Source organism: Anas platyrhynchos, chromosome 2 (genome assembly GCF_047663525.1).
Source record: "Anas platyrhynchos isolate ZD024472 breed Pekin duck chromosome 2, IASCAAS_PekinDuck_T2T, whole genome shotgun sequence".
Taxonomy (NCBI): domain Eukaryota; kingdom Metazoa; phylum Chordata; class Aves; order Anseriformes; family Anatidae; genus Anas; species Anas platyrhynchos.
Genome location: NC_092588.1, coordinates 155,367,048 through 155,385,450, shown reverse-complemented (window position 1 = coordinate 155,385,450; position 18,403 = coordinate 155,367,048). Strand labels below are relative to the sequence as shown.

Genomic DNA, 18,403 nt, shown 5'->3' with positions numbered 1-18,403 from the left:
CTCATATATCTTTCTCCAGAATTAAACTCTGTCACATTAAGTAGTTAATAAGGAGACATCATGTCATACCTGTTAGGTACTTAAAACAGACAGTTGGTGTTTAGCTCTGAGTGACTTTCACAGCATTATAAGGGGTATGGGATTCAATTTGCAAATTAAGAACCCTAAATTTATTTGCCTACACACTTGGGTGTCAAAGCTTCCATGGAAATTGATGACAACCTAGTCAGTAGTCAGAGGGCTCAGGTCAAGAGCTTGGAAATCCCTTTAGGCAACTAAATGTGGGTGCCTACTTCTGGGAACGTAGATGCTCGGACTTTCATGCAGATACCTACATGTGGCTATGTACATTTGAGTTACACAACCTGAGCTAAAACCAACCCGACTGGTCTCAGACAAAAACAATCAGGAAACGGTGACTTCTGAGTCTCAGTCATGCCACTTTTTCCACAAGACCTTCCTTTTGTCTTGGGCAAGAGGAATGATTTTAGGTCATACATTACACCTGGATCATATTTCTTTGGGCATAGTCTGTGCCCACGGGATGTCTATTGCCTGCCCCTATCCAACAAACTTGTCTCCAGTTTCTGCTTCCAATATTCCTCCCTGTTCCACCACACTTTGCTGATCCTTTCTGTCCCGTGTCATCTTGCCTCCTCTCACTGAAGCAAAGATGTGGGAGGAGTAGGAAAGAAGCTTGGCAGAAGGGATGCAGACTAATGAATGCCAGGTCTGAGGAGGGTATCACATCAAGTAGCTATTTGACGTGGATATGGGAAGGGGAGCTGTGGGATAGCAAGCTGTGGGAAGCAGAGATGTTGAGCATGAGGAGTTGACTGAGGTGAGAGCAACGTGAAATGCTGCCTGGGGTTATGGCTGGAAGCCCTCAGCTGGGTACATGTGTCTAATGAATGGTAGAAGGGTGATCAGGAACACTGCTCATGAATTTACAAATCCTATTTAGCTACCAGTAACAAAAAGCCTCGCTGTCCTCAACCAGTACCCTACAGCCTTGATACCCGAGTTCTTTCTGAAACAAAACAGGAGGAGACACTTAAGGAGTCCTTAAATCTAGGTACACCATCCTCAGCAGCCTCAACTGCTGCTTCAGAAGGAGTTGGGCCTCCTCTAGGTACTGTATCACATCTGCTAGCTTCATTAGATGTCTTGGATAACTTAGAATTTCAAATGGCCCTATATGTGCATATATATATCATTCCCTACATTAAATGAGCATTCTTCATTCATTATGGTCCCAAACACTTCTGAGTAGTCTTTCATCTGAAAAGACCTATAAATGAAAATTCAGCTGACTATGGCAAAATTCATATATAGCTCACCTGGCACCACTTTTTGTAACACTATTAATTTCTGGAAAGTCTAAAAGATTTTGGTTCTACACCCGTTCCTGGAAGAACCATGCCCTGGATGCAAAATGCTTTGATTTCTCAAGGCACAAGGAAATTCCTGTGTTGACATGGAAAGCGCTGACATCAAAGATTGATGTAGGGTGTTTTCTGGTTAAGTGGGGTATTTTTGCAGGTGGAGGTTATTCACAAGTTCCCTCCTTAAGGTTTCTCAAAACACTGTAAGGACGTTTATTGCAATTTCCATTTCAGCAGATGGTTACTGTTCCAGGAAAATTTATTGTACATGTAAAACCATACAGTTAGAATACTTAGGAAGGGGGAAGTCATCTGTCATGACAGAAAAATAGGACAGGAAGAAAATATGTTTCATTATAAACATACTATACAGTACTTTCTCTAAATATTTGTACATTCTTATCTGATCTTCATATATTGCAGAAAACAGAATTTACACAGAATAGCTGAACATGCAGAGAAAGCAGCTCTTTTCACAATAATGCATGTGCATTCCACTATTTCCTATTTATACTACCCTACAGAGGGGTTAAATAAACAAAGGGGCTTAAAATATAAACATTGATTGTCAGTAGCTTTAAGGTTACTACGTTGGGAAACCTTATGTTCACTGCCTGATTACAACAGCTTTTCGTCTGGACATATATATTTTCTTCACAGTAATATACAGAGTCAGAAGGATGCGTTGAAGTCACAATGCAATCCTGTGGTCTTGTGATGTTAGGGCACACACAGACATACAAGACATTCTTGGTATAGTGAGTAAGGTCTGGAGAATAACTAAGAGACAAATTAGACTGTGTTACTATTTGCAAAAAGATAAAAAAGGCCACTATAGGCAATGAAGCTTGCCACTGCTTTAGGGCAAAATTTTGAAGACAGAATTATTAAAAGCAATTGTAAAGATGCAAAGGAAAGGATCATAATCAATACCAGGCAATATATTTTTCTGGAAAATGACCTTGTCAAGATTTAATATAAATTCTGCCATGCTTGCAGGTCTGGTTGACAAAGGTAACAGAGCTTCTACATGTAATTTGTCCAAGCTTCCTTTCTAATTAAGCACTGCATCTGATTTGAATGGCACATTAATTCATAAACAGATGGCTCATTGATAAATGAGGCAAAAAAGGTAAATGAAAAAAACCTCTTATTGAAAGGGTCATTACTAATAAGCTTATATATGAGTCTGCTTTTGTGCTGTTGAATTTTTAATAACTGTAGTGACAATTCAGGAGAAAACAACATCTCTGCTGGAAAAGTTTGTACATTAAAAAAAAAAATAATGCTTACGATGGGTCCAGCTACAAGATAGTTTGAACTAGGCTTACATCAACAGAATGTCCCCTCAAAGGTGATGAAGGAATATTTATCTCCAGCTATAAAACCAGACTTAGTATAATAAACTTGTAGCTCAGTTATTCATACTGTACTCCATCAGAGATTTTTCAGCATGATACCCCCACATTGAATTTTGAAGGGGCACAATACCACTCATGTAAACTGACCATTACAGTCACCAATCCAAAATAAACACTTATCAATAAAATAAGACAGCTAAAACTCCATTAAATAAAGATGCTTCCAAGACACTACAGCTAAGAGACACTACATAAAGCACTGAGATGGGTACCCAGCCTTCAGTACTCAATTAATTCACTTCAGCTAATGTGAATATGTCCCCCCATTTTGCTTGTCCTATAAAGTCTCTGCTCCTTCTGCTTTTGGCCTTCAAATTTTAGGCTATTTATTTTTAAGGATGTGAAAAGTTCCTGGCCTCACATTTCCTGTCAAATACCTTGGATTTGTAACAGTCCAAAATACCACAACCTAACAGATTTGAGCAAGATAAATTATCTTCCAGAAAGCTAATGTTAAATTGGAAGAAGACAAGAGCTTACACTGAAGACTGGGCTAGTTCTCATATCTTATTTTGCTGTGAAGAAAGATGAACGTAGATAACAGCCTATTGGTAAACATGTACTACAGGGAGAGCTTTTATGTCCTGTTTCAGCAGTCTGAGGGGGAATAACACACAGGTGGAAACAAATTCCTTGTGCTACTCGCAATCAAGTGATTGTTTTTAAGGGGTAGGTGATTTCTTGGGCTGCTTCCAGTGGTGTGAAGTTCTGCCAGCAAAAGAGGATGTACACTGTCTGTTCTTGCTTTAAATATGAGAAGACCTAGAGTCCTGGTATGCACACATGAACAAGGCAAATTCTCAATGACTGAACACATTTTAGGCAATGGGCTGGACACTTCCAGTTTTACGTCCTTTCCAAAAATAAAATTAAAAAAATGATACAGAAGCCATTTGCCATTTCCAGTAATTGCACAGTGCTCCTTCCTATGGAGTGCTGGAAAAATACTAAAAGGGCAAATGGCAGCACACACAGATGTTATGTCGATGGCTCTGATGCCATAAATCCATTGGCATAAAACAAGAGTCACAATAGTTTCTAACATTTATTTTAGGCTCTTTTTTCCTGTCCAATCATTATGTTATAAAAGGTGTTATGCAACTCCAGCTACTTGAAGGTTTTTACTGCTGAGTGATTTGGCAACTGCAATTTCTCTCTCTCTCTGTTTCTCTGTCTTTGTACATGGGCTAATTAAATCCACAGTCCCCAAATACGACCCCATTTTGTTTGACAGCCATTCTTCTGATTGCTAGTTGCAGGAATCAAATAAAAACATATTCCCAGCTGGCAGCTGAGCACGCTCCAAGGAGGGTTGTGGTTAGTCTCTCAGGGAAGGTGCCGACTGCACTATTCTTACTGGGCTTCCTGTCTACAAAGCCACACCGAAGCATTGACGAAAGCTTGGGATGATGCCATGTGCTTCTTCGTGTGCCTTAAGGACAATGCCTGGTGCTACGCACAGATCACAAACAGACAAAGATGGAAGGAAATATGCAAAGGTAATTTACTATTAGACTGCTCTGGCTCTGCGTTTTTTTTCTGTTCTCTTATCTAAAACACTGCAGTCTGACTAAACTCGCATTTCCTAGAAATGCCACCATTGCCCAGTACATCCTCTTCCTCTTTTAGTGGGAGAAATTTAATTAATTCCTACAGCATTGCTCATACACACTGCATGTCACTGAGTATGTTGATATATACTAAATATCAACTGAAATTAGTTGGTGTTTTCTGACAGATTTAAAACAGTCTCCTGTATATTAAAATACAGTGATCTGAATTCAGCCTTCATGTCATAGAATCACATATTGATGTGATGAGTACCTTCAGAAAATGCTCAACCTCTCACAGGACCAAAACTTAATTACTTAACAAAATGCCAGATGTCATTTTAGACAAATCCATCTCATATGACACTCCAATTTTATACGTAGCAGTGAAATATTACAGCCCACTGGGCAAACAGAACAGTTTTAAAAATATTGATTATGCCCAGACAAGCTGCTTTTATGCTAAAATGCCCAGCAGGAAAGACTGGAGCCAGTCATAACTGAGTTCACAACCACTGAATAGCTGAGGTTGGAGGGGAACTCTACACCTCCCTCAGCCCAACCCCTCTGCTCAGAGCACGTTCAGCCAGGGCAGGTTGCTCAGGGCCCTCTCCAGTCATGGTCTGAGTGTATCCAAGGATGGAGACACCACAGCCTCCCTAAAAAATCTGTTCCAGCATTTCCAGTCTCAGAGGATTTTTCTTCCCTTGTGGAAATGGAAGTTCCTTTATTTCAATTGGTTTCCATTGCCTCCTGTCCTGCCACTGGGCACCACTGAGAAAAGTCTGACCCTGCCATCTTTACTCCCTCCCAAACCCCATCAGATATTTCTTACATTAGTAAGATTTCTGTAAGCTTCCCCTTTTCCAGGCTGAGCAGCCTCTCATATGTCAAACAGTCCATTCCATAAATCATCTTTGTGCTGCTGTGCTGGACTCACTCCAGTATGTCCACACCTCTCTTGTACTAGGTAGCTCAGCACTAGACTCACCATTTAAAAATGCATCTCAGCAGGGCTGAGCAGTGGGGAAAATTCACTTCCAAGATCTGATGGCAACACTTTCATAAAGATAACTGAGTATGCTGCTGGCCTTCTGTGTCACAAAAGCACATTGCTGGCTCATGGTCAATTTGGTGCCCACCAGGATTCCTGGGTCCTTCTTTGCAGAGTTAGGCAGCCCTCAGCCTGTGTTGTTGTATAGGGTTATTCTTCATAACCTTTCTTTGCATTCTTCCTTTGCATTTGCCTTTATTGAACCTCATAAGATACCTGTCAGTACATTCTCCATACCATCAAATTCTCTCTGAATGGCAGCATAACCATTTAGTCTGCCAGTCACTCCCAAATTTGTTCCACCTGTAAACTTGCTGAGGATGTATTTGGACCCACCATCCAGGTCATTAATGAGAATCTTGAACAGTATTGACATCAGTATCAGCTGCTTGTGGAACACAAATGCTGACTGGCAGCCAGCTGGACTTCATCCTGCTAATCACAACCATCTGAGTCAGCAGTTTTGACTATTCTCAGTTTTGACTATTCTAGCCCACACTTCATCAGTTAGTCTGCAAGGATGTTACAGGAGACAGCATTGAAAGCCTTAGTAAAGTTGAGATTAGCAACGCCCATTGGTCTGTCCTCACCTACTAATCTAGCCATTCCATCATCGAAAGCTATCAGGTTGGTTAAGGATGATTTCCTCTTCACAAATCCGTGCTGACTTCCCAGTCACCTTCCTATCTTTAATATGCTTGGAACTGACTTCCAGGAAGATGTGCTTTGTTACCATTCCAGGGATTAAAATGAAGCCAATCAGCATATTGTTCTCCAGTCACTCCTTCTTACAGATAGCAGTGACGATGTATTTCTTCCAGTCTTCAGGAACCTTTCCCAATTGCCACAACCTTTCAGTGATAATCCAGGTTGCTGTCTCATTGACATTAGCCAGCTGCCTCAGCACTTGCAGATACATCCCATCAGGTTCCATGGACTTCTGGATGCACAGTCTATTTAAATCTTTCCTAACGTGATCTTCCTTCTTTGTTTAAAAACAAAATATTGTTTTTAAAGTCTCATTTATCTAAAAGAATACAAAGAAATGACATATATTCTTAAAGGACTTAGAGGAATTATTTGAAGGAATTTTTTTTTCCTACTTTTTTTCTCTAAATATCTCCTACCTCCACAAAAGTGACTCTTCAGGGACTTTTTATTGGGATAAATGAAAGGGAGAAGCCACGGCTTATTATCACCTCTGAAAAAAAAAAAAATCAGTAATACAATGAATTTACCAGTACCGATCTCTTTTCAGGATAAAGTCAACAAGCCACAGGTGGTTCAAAAGGCAAAGTAAAGTAATTCACTCCTTCCTGTCAGTCCCACACACAAATGCAGGGAATAGAAGGGAGGTACCTTTTCTACCAGTAAATAGGAACACATATTGCCTTACCACAGATGATTAGACTATCTTCGCGATATTATAAGGCCATTTTGAGGAAAAACATAGTAAAATACAAAGGAGAAATTATGCATTCAATCAGCTTGAAACTTAAAGTAAGTAAGCATATGTTTGTGGTATGCTGAAGTGACAAATGTCCTAATGGGATTTTGTAATGCTGAGAATCATGTCATGAGCAGAGGGTGACTATTCTTGTCCCTGCTGAGAGGCACAGTGCTTCTACAGAGTTATAGCAGCCTTTAAGTACATGGAATAAATAAACATAAAACAAATCAATAAAACCTAACAGAAAAACAACAGCAAAATTTCAGCGTATGAAAGATAAAAATACAAGCAGATGACACAAGCATTAGAAAAAGAAATGGTAAAGGGGGCATGAAATTATTTGGAAGTACTTTAAAAGAGATTAATATCCGTAGAAGGGAACAGAAAGATCAGTAAAAAAAAAAAAAAAAGATCAACTTCAGCTATGGATAACAGGGCAGAAAAAAAAATGCAGGGAAAATCTCTAAAGATTAAGGTCTACTAGACATTGGAACATATTCTCAGGGGAGAGGTGTTACTTGAGTCATTTAAGGCTGGACTAGACAAAGCCGTGGAAAAAAGTATTGCATCAAATTATATATATACAGTAATGAATAATCTGCCATAGAAACAAATGACCTTAGAAGGTCTTTTCCATCTGTAATTTCTAAGGCTCTATGAAATATGAGTAATGTTCCACTAAAAAACTTGGTATCTATGGCAATTCACTAACCCTCCTCTCTTTGTGTTAGAATGCAGAGCACTGCTAGAAAAAGGTTTATTACCAAATAACCAGTGATTTTGGGGGAACCACTAAGGAGTGCCCAGCTAAAGCAAACTTGGTTGAGAAAGTACCGCAGGAAGAGAAATTCTGGCTCTGGACTCACTGGCACTTGGTCTCCTGGTGCTAGAGATGAAGTGCATCAGAGATACTTAGGTTTTGGTTGGAAATGACAACTGAAGCCAAGCCACGCTCTCATAAAACAGTCCCTACTGTCTGAAATATCCATCTGCATTGGCAGACTCCTGAAAGGAAACCACTAGTTCACATTCAGTTTGTAGCCAAGACTGATGGCAAGGCAAAGGAGGGTACGGCAGAAGTAATTAGAAGAACCGGATAAGTAGGGCGATTGTTCACAATGAAAGGATGAGTGGAGAATCAATTATCCTCCTTACTCCCGAAAGTGTATTATAGATCTTTCCCTTTGGACAATGGGATCCACTGCTTTACGCTTTTGATTGCTAATGGCAGGAGGAAATTTTTGTTCTGATGTTAAGATATTGTCATTTATTTTTGCCTTTCTGATAGCCATTCCATTTCTGCTTCTATGAAATTAACAACATGTCCTTAACTTCAGGTCCTGATTGCTAATTCATTTTGTTCCCTTTGGTCTTTGATTCCAGTTTTACTTTTTTTTTTCTTCTTCTTTCATTACTGTGAGTCTAGTTTCTATGCTATTTTTCTCAGTCCTGTGGAAGGAAGGGTGATTTGCTTTATACATGACAATGAGAAGTTCAAACATCTCCATGTGCAGTTCTTTTTAACTACTAGAATTGAAACTGAGGTCTACAGATAGTATCTGCCCATCTAACAGGTGGTGGTGCCAGTAGCATCCATTAAGAACACAGCTGGACAGCTCAGATCTACTCATTTAGAAACTGTTCAGCTAAGTGGGAGGGTTACCACATCACCACCAAGCCTTACATTTGTAGAATTAAGGGGAATGGAAAATTAGGAGAGTGCTTCAACTTCAGAGGCTGCATGAACAACAGTAGTTGTGGCTGAGACAAAAGAATTGTTTCCCAACTGCCGTGAAGTGCTTTTACTTCCTTTCTTCTAACACCATTCAACCTTCCCAAACAACTCATTATTCATTAAGCTTTTTTTTTTTTTCTTTTTCTATAAAAGCAGTAGAGTGATTTCAACCCAAGGTCAGGCATCAAACTCAACAGCTGTTCTTTTTTCACACTTCCCAAAGATCTCAATTTCCATTCCACCGCGTACGCTAATTCTTTATTCTGTGCACTCAGTTTAAGGGTCAATATTTCCTTCCCTTAGGGGATTCAGCATTAAGAAGAAAACATCACAGGTGGCAGAGTCTTTTGTCACTGCCATTCAAAGTTCTGCCCTGGTTAAAAAAAAACTAGGGGAGGTCTTTAACAGGTTGCTGCCTTTGATCTGAATATGTTCCTTCAACATCATCTGTCCCAAATTCCTGTGGAACTTGAAGAATCGTCCCTACAGGTATGGCAAATTTTTAGATGGAAGCTTGGATTTTTTGCTTACACTGTGTATTTTTCCAAAATATTTTTTTTTTAATTCTGTGAAAACCTCAGAATCAAAAATAAAAAAGAGGTCGGTCATCCAAATTTTAGTTGTGCCTTGCACACAATTAACAATTCTGAGAGGAACAACTACTCAATGACCTGGAGAGTAATGAGAAATACTGTTTTGAGAATGAGGATAAACAGCTTCAAAATGACCTGAAAGCGTAGATGGGGTTTCAAATTCTCCTCTGAACTGAAACAGAGATAAAATGTCATTTTTAATTTGTTAAGTTTAATTTGTTAAGAAGGGCCGTAGAGGAATCATCGATATAATTCTGTATACATGTCAGAATTTAGCTTGATGTCAATATACAAATATTGGAGAAATATTTTTAATGTCCTTAAAATGGAAGGTTCTTCAGTCAAATAATAGGAGTGCTGTACACATGATAATAGTTTATAAAAGAGGAAAACTCAAAGTCTACCCTTGCGTGATCAAGTCACATGGGAAAGTACCACAAACTTATTCACTGTTAATTACTTCTCCATTAAAGCAAAACTTTACTTCTCCTTATTTAATTCATATATTTCTGTAGTTTAGGCAGAAAAGAAAAAATGTACTGTGGCCACTGAAGCACTATATCTAAGCTATTAAAAGCTAAAGCCTTGGAATATGAAAAGTCAGACATCCGACTCTTGAGGAAAATAAGTTTAAAACTCATATTGAAATACTGTCCTCATGATAACCTCCAGTGCCTACAGCTTCCAGGGACCAGCACAGTTACCATCATCACCACCACAACATACACAGTACAAAAAACAAGGCTGGATGAATCGAGAAATTGAATTAGCTGCTGTTTGTTTATAGGCAAGGACACATGAAGATTTGCTGCCACCTACATACTGCTCTTTTCTGGGTTAATTAAAAATAAGGAATTCTAAAATAAAGGCATTTACAACAATTACACCTGAGTTGGTATGCAAACTAATAATATGTACAGCATATTATTAAGTATGTTAAGCATTGATAGGTATTTTTAAGTATTGCTAAGTATTATAAAAGTAAAACAGACTGTCTTTATGGAATAACTCCTACTAACGTGAAACAGAATACAGTAATGTCACAGAGAACTACCCAACAGCACAAAAGCTTCTGTTCCCCTGTAAAACAAGGAAGAAAATAAACCCTTTGCTTTTAATGAGTTGCAATCATTATTCCCCCTTTTATGTAGTGGAATTCAGACATTATACTGTGATGTACAATGTAGATAAATGAAGATGAAAGTGAACAAATTGTTCTTCACATCTGTCTTTCTGTAATTAAAGGAGTGTGGTGCACTTGCTATATAACAACAATGTTCCCACAAAGTGATCAACATTAAATCCAGACTATAGCTGAAAAAAGTAATGAGTACTTTCCTACAAGCAGTCAGTATTTTATCACAGTTATAAGTAATTGGGTAACATCTGCAGTTAAACACTGAACTTCTAAATGGTCATTACAGTTACCTGAATCTGAAAGCAAATGCATTCAGCAGTAGCAGTTCAAAACACAAACAGACTGTATCTGTATCTTTAGTCCCTAATTGACTTCACTAACTTTATTCCTTTTTTTTTTTTTTTTTTTTTCTAAAAAGAAACAAGGAGTTGCATCAATAGCAAGGCAAGCAATTTCTTTCTTTTATTTTTTCATATCTCTGGAAGATATGTTGTTAGTGTTTAGTGCCTCCTCACTGACAAGATAGCAAAATTTTATCTATTAGAACAAAGAAAGAATGTCCAAATTTTATTTAAGACAAACGTGAACTACGGTGCTCAGAGGGCTACTTTCATGTTGATACAGCAAGACTGAAATACGAAGTCACAAATCTGGCCTCTCAGCACAGTTGCCCACCTCATGCCACATTTCATGCAGTAGCTAAGAGTTAGATAGCTGATGGAATAACAAGCACGATGCTATGTCCATCATTTCTTTCATTAAACTGTGTGAGTCAAAATACTGTGGGATCTGTATTTCTCCAGGGTATTTTTATAGCTAGGTATTTCTGCCCACTCAGTTTGTAAGCATTTATTCAATAATATTCAGCTTGTCTTTTGAAGCATGGCAGCATTTTTGCTTTGGTGTTTTTGTCTCATATGCAGACAATGGATGCCTGCAGCCTGTGTGCAACAATAGCACATTTTGCATTTAACAAAAGAGAATGAAGAGGTACATCAAAATGGAAGGAAAAATAATATTTGTAGGTCTTCACTTTGCTACGGGAAACAAAAAACAGAATTTCAGATGCCTGGAAATGAACTAGCTGGGTTTAATCCTAAATAGATTTTCAGCTACTTATCTAAACAGATTAGCACTTATATAAGTCTGGAGGCATCAACAGTAAACGGAAGGATCCAGATAAATATCTGTTCTTACATTGTAATTTTTGATGCCTCATAATGCTGAAGCACTCTGAACAAATCCTGAAAAGCTCTCAAACACTGCAGGATTTCACCAAAAGGATAAAAGCCTCGCAAGTGCCAGTCCTTACATTGTAATAGTTGATGCTTATTTGGAGTCTCACTTCCACTCTCTGTTACTTCCACTTAACTTCGGGAACATCAGCAGTCCTGCTGATTTCACTGAGAGTTTTCAGGAGCTCAGAGCTCAGCATGAATTCAAATGCTTTACTGGCCTTAGCTCAAGATATCTGGCAGAACTGTCCCAGTTTTGCTTTGAAAACATATTAAATGGAAATAGCTCCCTCTTCCGTTCCTACTGAGACCAAGTCAGTCCCCTAAAGGAATCCAGCTACTGCAAACTACTGACTACAGCAGTGGAGCACAGTAGTGCAGTACAGCGCACAGAATGGTGCCCTGGGGATGTCCCCTTTTAGACCAGCTTCTCTTTTTCTGCTGACTCCACAAGCACTGCACAAGACTGGGAAATGTCAGCACGTCCAGCTACAGATGAGTGAAGCCAGTACAAGTGATTTCTTGGTCAGAGAGTCTTCCCAAAGAATTTTATCCAGTCCATCATGTAAAAAATGCTCATAAATAACCAGCAGTATATTAATTGCTTAACAAATACCAGGAGTACACCTACTCTTATCAGCTTTGTTTGGGAGCTGTCAAAACCCACTGAAGCTGTATTCTCTACCTCTGTTAATCCTAAAGCATTTTGAAACTGGAAAGGATCGAGTGGTGGGTTAGCACTACCTTATATGCTCAGTGAAACTATATGGAACAAAAGCCATATGGAGTCAGACCCCAGTGTTTCTGATTTCTGAGTCCCTTATGAGCTGGCTTTGTGCACTTCCAGGAATCTGCAGGCACCGCTTCCAGTTCAGCAGCAGTCACACTTTTATTGTCTAGCTTCAGCTTTTATTTGACACATCTCAGGGTGCCAATACTGTACATGAAGGAGAACTGACCTCTTGTGAATTTTAAGACTTCAGATTATAATACTTTGGCCCATCATTCAATAGTCTTTTTCAAAAAAGGTATGCTAACACAGGTAAATAACTGCATAACGTTGGTTGCTGTTTTCAGTTGCTTTTTGGTCCCAGACAGGAAGCAAGTGCCACTCTGGCCCATTTGTACCTTCAGCAGACATGCAGTTTGTTAACTCCCCCAACCCCTAACACAAATGTGGACAGGCCCACTATATCATCATTTCCTCAAGATCTCAACAGGGCCTTGTCACTCTGTTTCTCAAGATTAAAAAGAAATTAAACAGGAAAATAATAATAATAATAATAATCTGTGGTTGGAGTTTCACCATATCAATGAGGTTTTTTTTAGCACTTAAAAAAAAAAAAACACCAAACTAGCCATCAACATGGATCAAGTTACATTTAATAAAACAGATGTACTACTTCATGGCCCACATCATATGATGTTGGCATTATGTGCCTTAGTTTATGAAGCAGGAGGTGGTATAAACCACACATTTCTACTGAATATAACACATTCTCACCTCTAGCACTCAGAGTGCAGTACAAGACCAACTCACAGGGTGCCTGAGCCCTGTGTACGATTTTACTGACTTTCTGTGTGAGCTGCTGCATACAAGTTTCTCTATACCTGCTATAGTGTAGTATCTGTGTATCTGTAGTATGGGCAGAGAGATAGTAATGCCTTGCTTAAAGTTTGAGAGCTGAAGATGAAAAGCACTAGGTATGAGGCAATTGTTTTTACTATGATGTTTTTCTAGAGGCACAGTCATGGCACCTTTGGCCTGCACTGCACAAACTCAGTGCATCTTCAGCAGTTCAGAATTGGTACAGCTCTGGTGGATGACTAAGCCTGAAGCTTTTCAAAACCCACACCAACTCACAGCCCCACTGTGAAGCCAGCTTTGTGATGTTGCTGTCTGGAGACAGAAAAAAAGCCCAAACTATGTATTTGGAGCTCACAGAAGGAGTCTCTCTAAACCTTTTATAACAATGTGAAGCAATGCATTCCAAAATAAATAAATAAAAAATCTGAGTGAACTTTGAATAAAATACTTTGAGACACAGGAGCAGTGTGGATGCAGCATCATGGTGCATGGGGATGCTAATTGGGTTCAATCTAAACGCTCCAATGATATGGGATATCCTGCTTCAAAAACTCACCACAGTGCCTCATTGTGGTACATAACTGTGCTGGTAGCTAAACCAGCTTGTTTGGGCATAGCTTGGATAGCTCGACACAGAACTGCACTGAGCCACGTGGATATGCCTATGCCCTTGGCTGGTGTTCCTTCATTTTATCTTCTGAGGCATTTCTGGATGTACCACTACAGTGCTGAGAATGGTAATCAACACTGTTTCCTAAGATGTAGGTGACATCTGCAGGTGGGAATCACTTGTACTGCTTGTATGTCTGAGGTTTAGTGGTCTGAGTCTGAAACGCTCAGTAGAGTAGACGCTACGCTGAGTAGAAACGCTCAGCTCCCTTTATAGGCAGGTAAAAGAAACCAGCACCTATGGGGTCTCTCCACTGACCAAGAAAGGAGTCCTGAATGGTTTGGGATTTCAAAAGTAGTAATTTAAATCTTAAAACTTCTCTGCCTTTCAGCACTTTCACCTCTGCTTCTCATCAATGAAACCAGAATGCATATCTCAGTCTCTTTTAGTCCTTCATCATATTTCCTTGACTTTCTAGTACTATATTCTTACAAATATTCTTACCTGAGGCCTGATAACCAATTCTCACTTTTCTTGAGGGACCTTTCTTTCTTCTCTTTTCCAGTCCCTGAATGTCTGTGAGAGGCACTCACTTTAAGGCTTTTTTCATTGCTTTCTGTACAAAAGTTTGGAACCAATTTTCTTTCTTCTGTCTTCGTCCTCCCTCTTTCAGAGAACAGTTTGGCAAAAAAGTCATCTGTATCTTTGGGGATGTTTCTTAGTTTTTCAGAAGCTGAAATCGTGTGTGAGCTTGACAAAGTCCTTGGTGAAAACTCTGTATTTACTTGTGTTGAAGTTTCTTTACTTTCTTGAGAATCAACGCTTGGGACACTCAGGTCATTTCCTTCCTCTTTTTCACCTTTGAGCTGGGCTGCGCTGCTTATGCTAGTGGAGCGTTTTGAAAGCCTCCTTTTCTGCAGATCCTAGAAATAAGTTCCATTAAAACTAAGATTTGAATTTGAGCATCTTTACACAAGCATGGAAAGCAAAGGAAAGCTCTATCACTAACACTGGGCTAAAAATTTATTCATGATTAGAAACCGGCCAAAGAGTAAATTAGGTAATTTCTTTTGTATAATAAACAGAAAAAGACATACACTTGTACTTACAATTTGAACAGTATCAAAGATGCTACATACTTGAACAACTGTTTTCTTTTACCCAAGAACATCAATTAAGTAGCTTATAAAAGCTTAGCTTGGGGGTCGTACTCAGAGAACCCAGATTTACATGCCATTTTCCTGTTAAAGATATCTAGTCTTTTTTTCTGAATCAAAACTCTTTAGAAAAAAACCCAAGTAATTTATTTAACTTTCATATTTACTTCAGTATTAGCAAAATTAAATGTTTAAAATCCTTTAATTTTTATAAGCTTAATTTTACTTTAGAATTGTGTTTTAAAAGCAATTATTGACAGAATATGGCCTATTTGGACCAATTTAGAAACACAACTTTAATGAAGGTTATATTTTAATTCCATACTGCTACTGATTAAATGTGGGGTTTCAGAAAAACCTGTGGAGATCAGACATCCATAGCTAAGAAAACTTTAAGATCTAAAGTAAAGAAGCAATTTCCTGAGACTGAAAATCCCAGCTGTCAAGAGAGATGAGATACCAAAAGTGGAAAACATTTATAAAGAAATGCTGCAACCAAAGATCACAGATCTGTGTGCAGTGGTTGTTCCTGAAACAGTCTGACTTTCTGAATTAACCACAACCACTGCCCTAACCTGCCACATCTTTTCAGAGCACGGATTTCATATTAACATGCAGAAGTTACTTGAACATTATTTGCAAATTACTTCGTTGCAGAAGGTTACATATAAAATCTCTGGTCATGCCCAATATTTTATAAGCACTGGAATCACCTCTGGTGAACTTGCTACTGGTCCAGCCATCATTCCTCTGACAATGAGACCAGACCTGGGCCTGTGCTTGTCCTTCACTGTTGCTTGAAGCTCTTCAGATATCATTGTTGCTTTTAAATCTTCTTGACTATCTTTTAACTTCTTATCCCCATCAGAGGTTAATTGGCTATTGCATATTGTCTCCGTATGGCATTTTTCACTTTTGTGCTGGTGTTTTCTGGATGAAAGGATTTTATCTAGTGGATTCTCAACATGGTATCTACAAGAAAGAAACAGAAACAAAAATTCAAACAGCCAAGTGATACCAAATGAAATCAATGAAAACAGCACCTTGGCAAATTAAATCACTGCTGTCAAGTTAAGTTGCATGCAGTGGTACTCAAATACAATCACTTTTCACTTAAACATCTTTATGTAGGTCTTCAGCAGATTATTTCAATATTATTACTCTGTGTCACAATATGTTTAAGACTTTATTTTAATCGTATTTTTACTTATTTTGATATGTACCATATTAAAATAAATAATTAAATAAATAAATAAATAAATAAATAAAGCAAGCCATATATTTCAAATGAGATAGGTCCTAGTGATAGGACTAGAGGGAATGGCCTCAAGGCCATTACACCAGGGGAGGTTCACTTTGGAAATGAGGAGACATTTCTTCTCAGAAAGAGCAGTCAGGCATTGGGACAGGTTGCCCAGGGAGGTGGTGGAGTCACTGTCCCTGGGGGTGTCCAAAGACAGGTTGGACGTGGTGCTTATGGACATGGTTTAGTGGTGACATTGGTAGCAGGGGGATGGTTGGACCAGATGATCTTGAAGGTCTTTTCCAACCTTAATGATTCTGTGATTCTACCATAAGCAGTTCCCCTTCCTTCTCCATCTGTTGAATGGCAGTTTGAAAATCTGTTAACATTTTTGCTAACATCCTCTGTTATCATATAACTCAGACCGACTCAACTGACCTCCTTCACACTTTGTTCAAACACAGAACATTTATTTTAGTTCAAAAGTAATATGATAATGTGTTGCTACATCGCTGTCATTTGACCTTTTCCATATTCATCAACCTAGTCCTCACCAGAAGGCAACTCAAGGTGTAGTTCACTGTTTGCATTGGTTTTCATGCACATATTTAATACTATAAACAAGCCTCTCTGAAATGCAGCTGAGATTCATTTAGATCTCTCTGTTTGTATTGCACTATATGCATTTCTTTTTCAAAAATACTTTTCAACAAACCATGTTCTTACTGATAAAAAAAAAAAAAAAATAATCATAATTTCTGCCTTCCTACACATCCTGCAAGAAATCATGAAAGGTTCAATTTTCTTCATCAGTATCTTTTTCACTGGTTGCAAAACATTAGATTCTTAAGGTTCCTTCCAAACCAAAGCATCCCGTGATTCTATGATTCTATGATACAAGATCATTGTTAAATGAAAGTTCTTTTATTTATCTGTTCCCACTTCACTGAGACCTCTTCTCCATGATTTGATAAATTTATATTTGAGATAACCCAAAGATACTAGCCTTCTTCTATGATAACTTCTCCACTTTTGTTTTCAGATCTAAGATGTTTTTCTCCATCCCATTTCATAGTAAAGTAATTACATGAGCTGAAGCATCTTGTATCACATAAACATTCATTTTATTTAATCACTGTGGGTTTGTTTGTTTCTTTGTTTTCAGTAAAATATCTCTCTGCAAAGACATGCTTCATATGTAAACAGAAGGGTGCATGATCAATCTCTGGGAGCATTATGAAATCTGAGAACTGTTAATCCCGACCTAGGACCACATAACTTCTCATTGCCAAAGGGCACAGCTAGCTCAGAGGTCACTTTAACACCTAGAGACATAGTAAAAAACAAAACAAAACAAAACAAAACAAAACAAAACAAAACATAATTCTGAGGTCAGGTAAAAGAAAAGAGATGGGAGCAGGATTCTTATATAAGGAACTGGTGAACAGAATCTAATTACACTCTCCACTTCTGCTTCCATTATTAAAAATTATCCAGGTAGTTACAATTAAACCTAATTTCAGGCACTGGCTGTTTGACCTGATAATGTCTCATTTCTCCATAGCCAGAGGTGACAGAAATGGCTATGAGGATCACACAACCACACTTCTGCCCTGGTGTTTCTCTCACTGATACAATTTATAGGCAGAAAAAGGACATGGCTTATCCAGCCTGGCAAGCTGCCTATGACAGTCCTTACAACAGCTTTGCAGCTTCTTTCCATGGCCAGAAACACAGCCTGGCTGCATGGCTGGGACTATACCTGATTCGAGATATAACTGGGGTATCTACCTGTGTCCAAGGGTCCAATCCTCAGCTGCCTTGAAAAGAAAATACAGATACAAATAGCAGAGATACTGTTATATATCAACAGACCCTAAAACCCCCATTCCCCAATCCTATTGCAAAAAGACGATTTCAAACCCACTTGGTCCATTTTTACTGCAGCATGATAGAATATCCTGAGTTGAAAGGGACCCACAAAGATCATTGAGTCCAACTCCTGGCTCCACATGGGACTACCCTAAAAACAGACAATAATGTCTGAGAGCATTGTCCAAATTCTTCTTGAACTCTGGCAGGCTCGGTGCTGTGATCACTGCCCTGGGGAGCCTGTCCCAGTGCCTTCACTTGGTGAAGAACCTTTTCCTAACACCCAGACGGACCCTCATTGCTCCTCTTTCATCGCTCCCACAATCACTTTAGGCCTCACACACCCTAGGAAGGCATTAAGCAGTAAATTTG

At 38.8% G+C, this 18,403-nt stretch overlaps 1 protein-coding gene and 1 long non-coding RNA gene across 7 annotated transcripts in view; both read right to left on the bottom strand.

Annotated features, from left to right (window-relative positions):
* MINDY4 (MINDY lysine 48 deubiquitinase 4) overlaps positions 1 to 18,403 on the bottom strand; it is a 100,754-nt gene that overhangs the window by 75,139 nt on the left and 7,212 nt on the right. For all 6 annotated transcript variants that reach the window (XR_011807124.1, XR_011807125.1, XR_011807123.1 and 3 more), the window contains exons 4-5: positions 15,630 to 15,888; positions 14,264 to 14,682 (exon numbers count right to left, since the gene is read on the bottom strand). Coding sequence is in view for 3 of the 6 variants with exons in the window: in XM_027450345.3 (XP_027306146.3) it covers positions 14,264 to 14,682; positions 15,630 to 15,888 (678 nt within the window). In the remaining 3 variants the exon portion in view is untranslated. The remainder of the gene's footprint in view (positions 1 to 14,263; positions 14,683 to 15,629; positions 15,889 to 18,403) is intronic.
* On the bottom strand, positions 3,604 to 7,086 carry LOC140001641 (uncharacterized). The gene is made up of 2 exons (XR_011807126.1): positions 6,538 to 7,086; positions 3,604 to 6,437 (listed from the first exon to the last, which is right to left on the bottom strand). It is a non-coding gene; the product is annotated as an uncharacterized lncRNA (long non-coding RNA).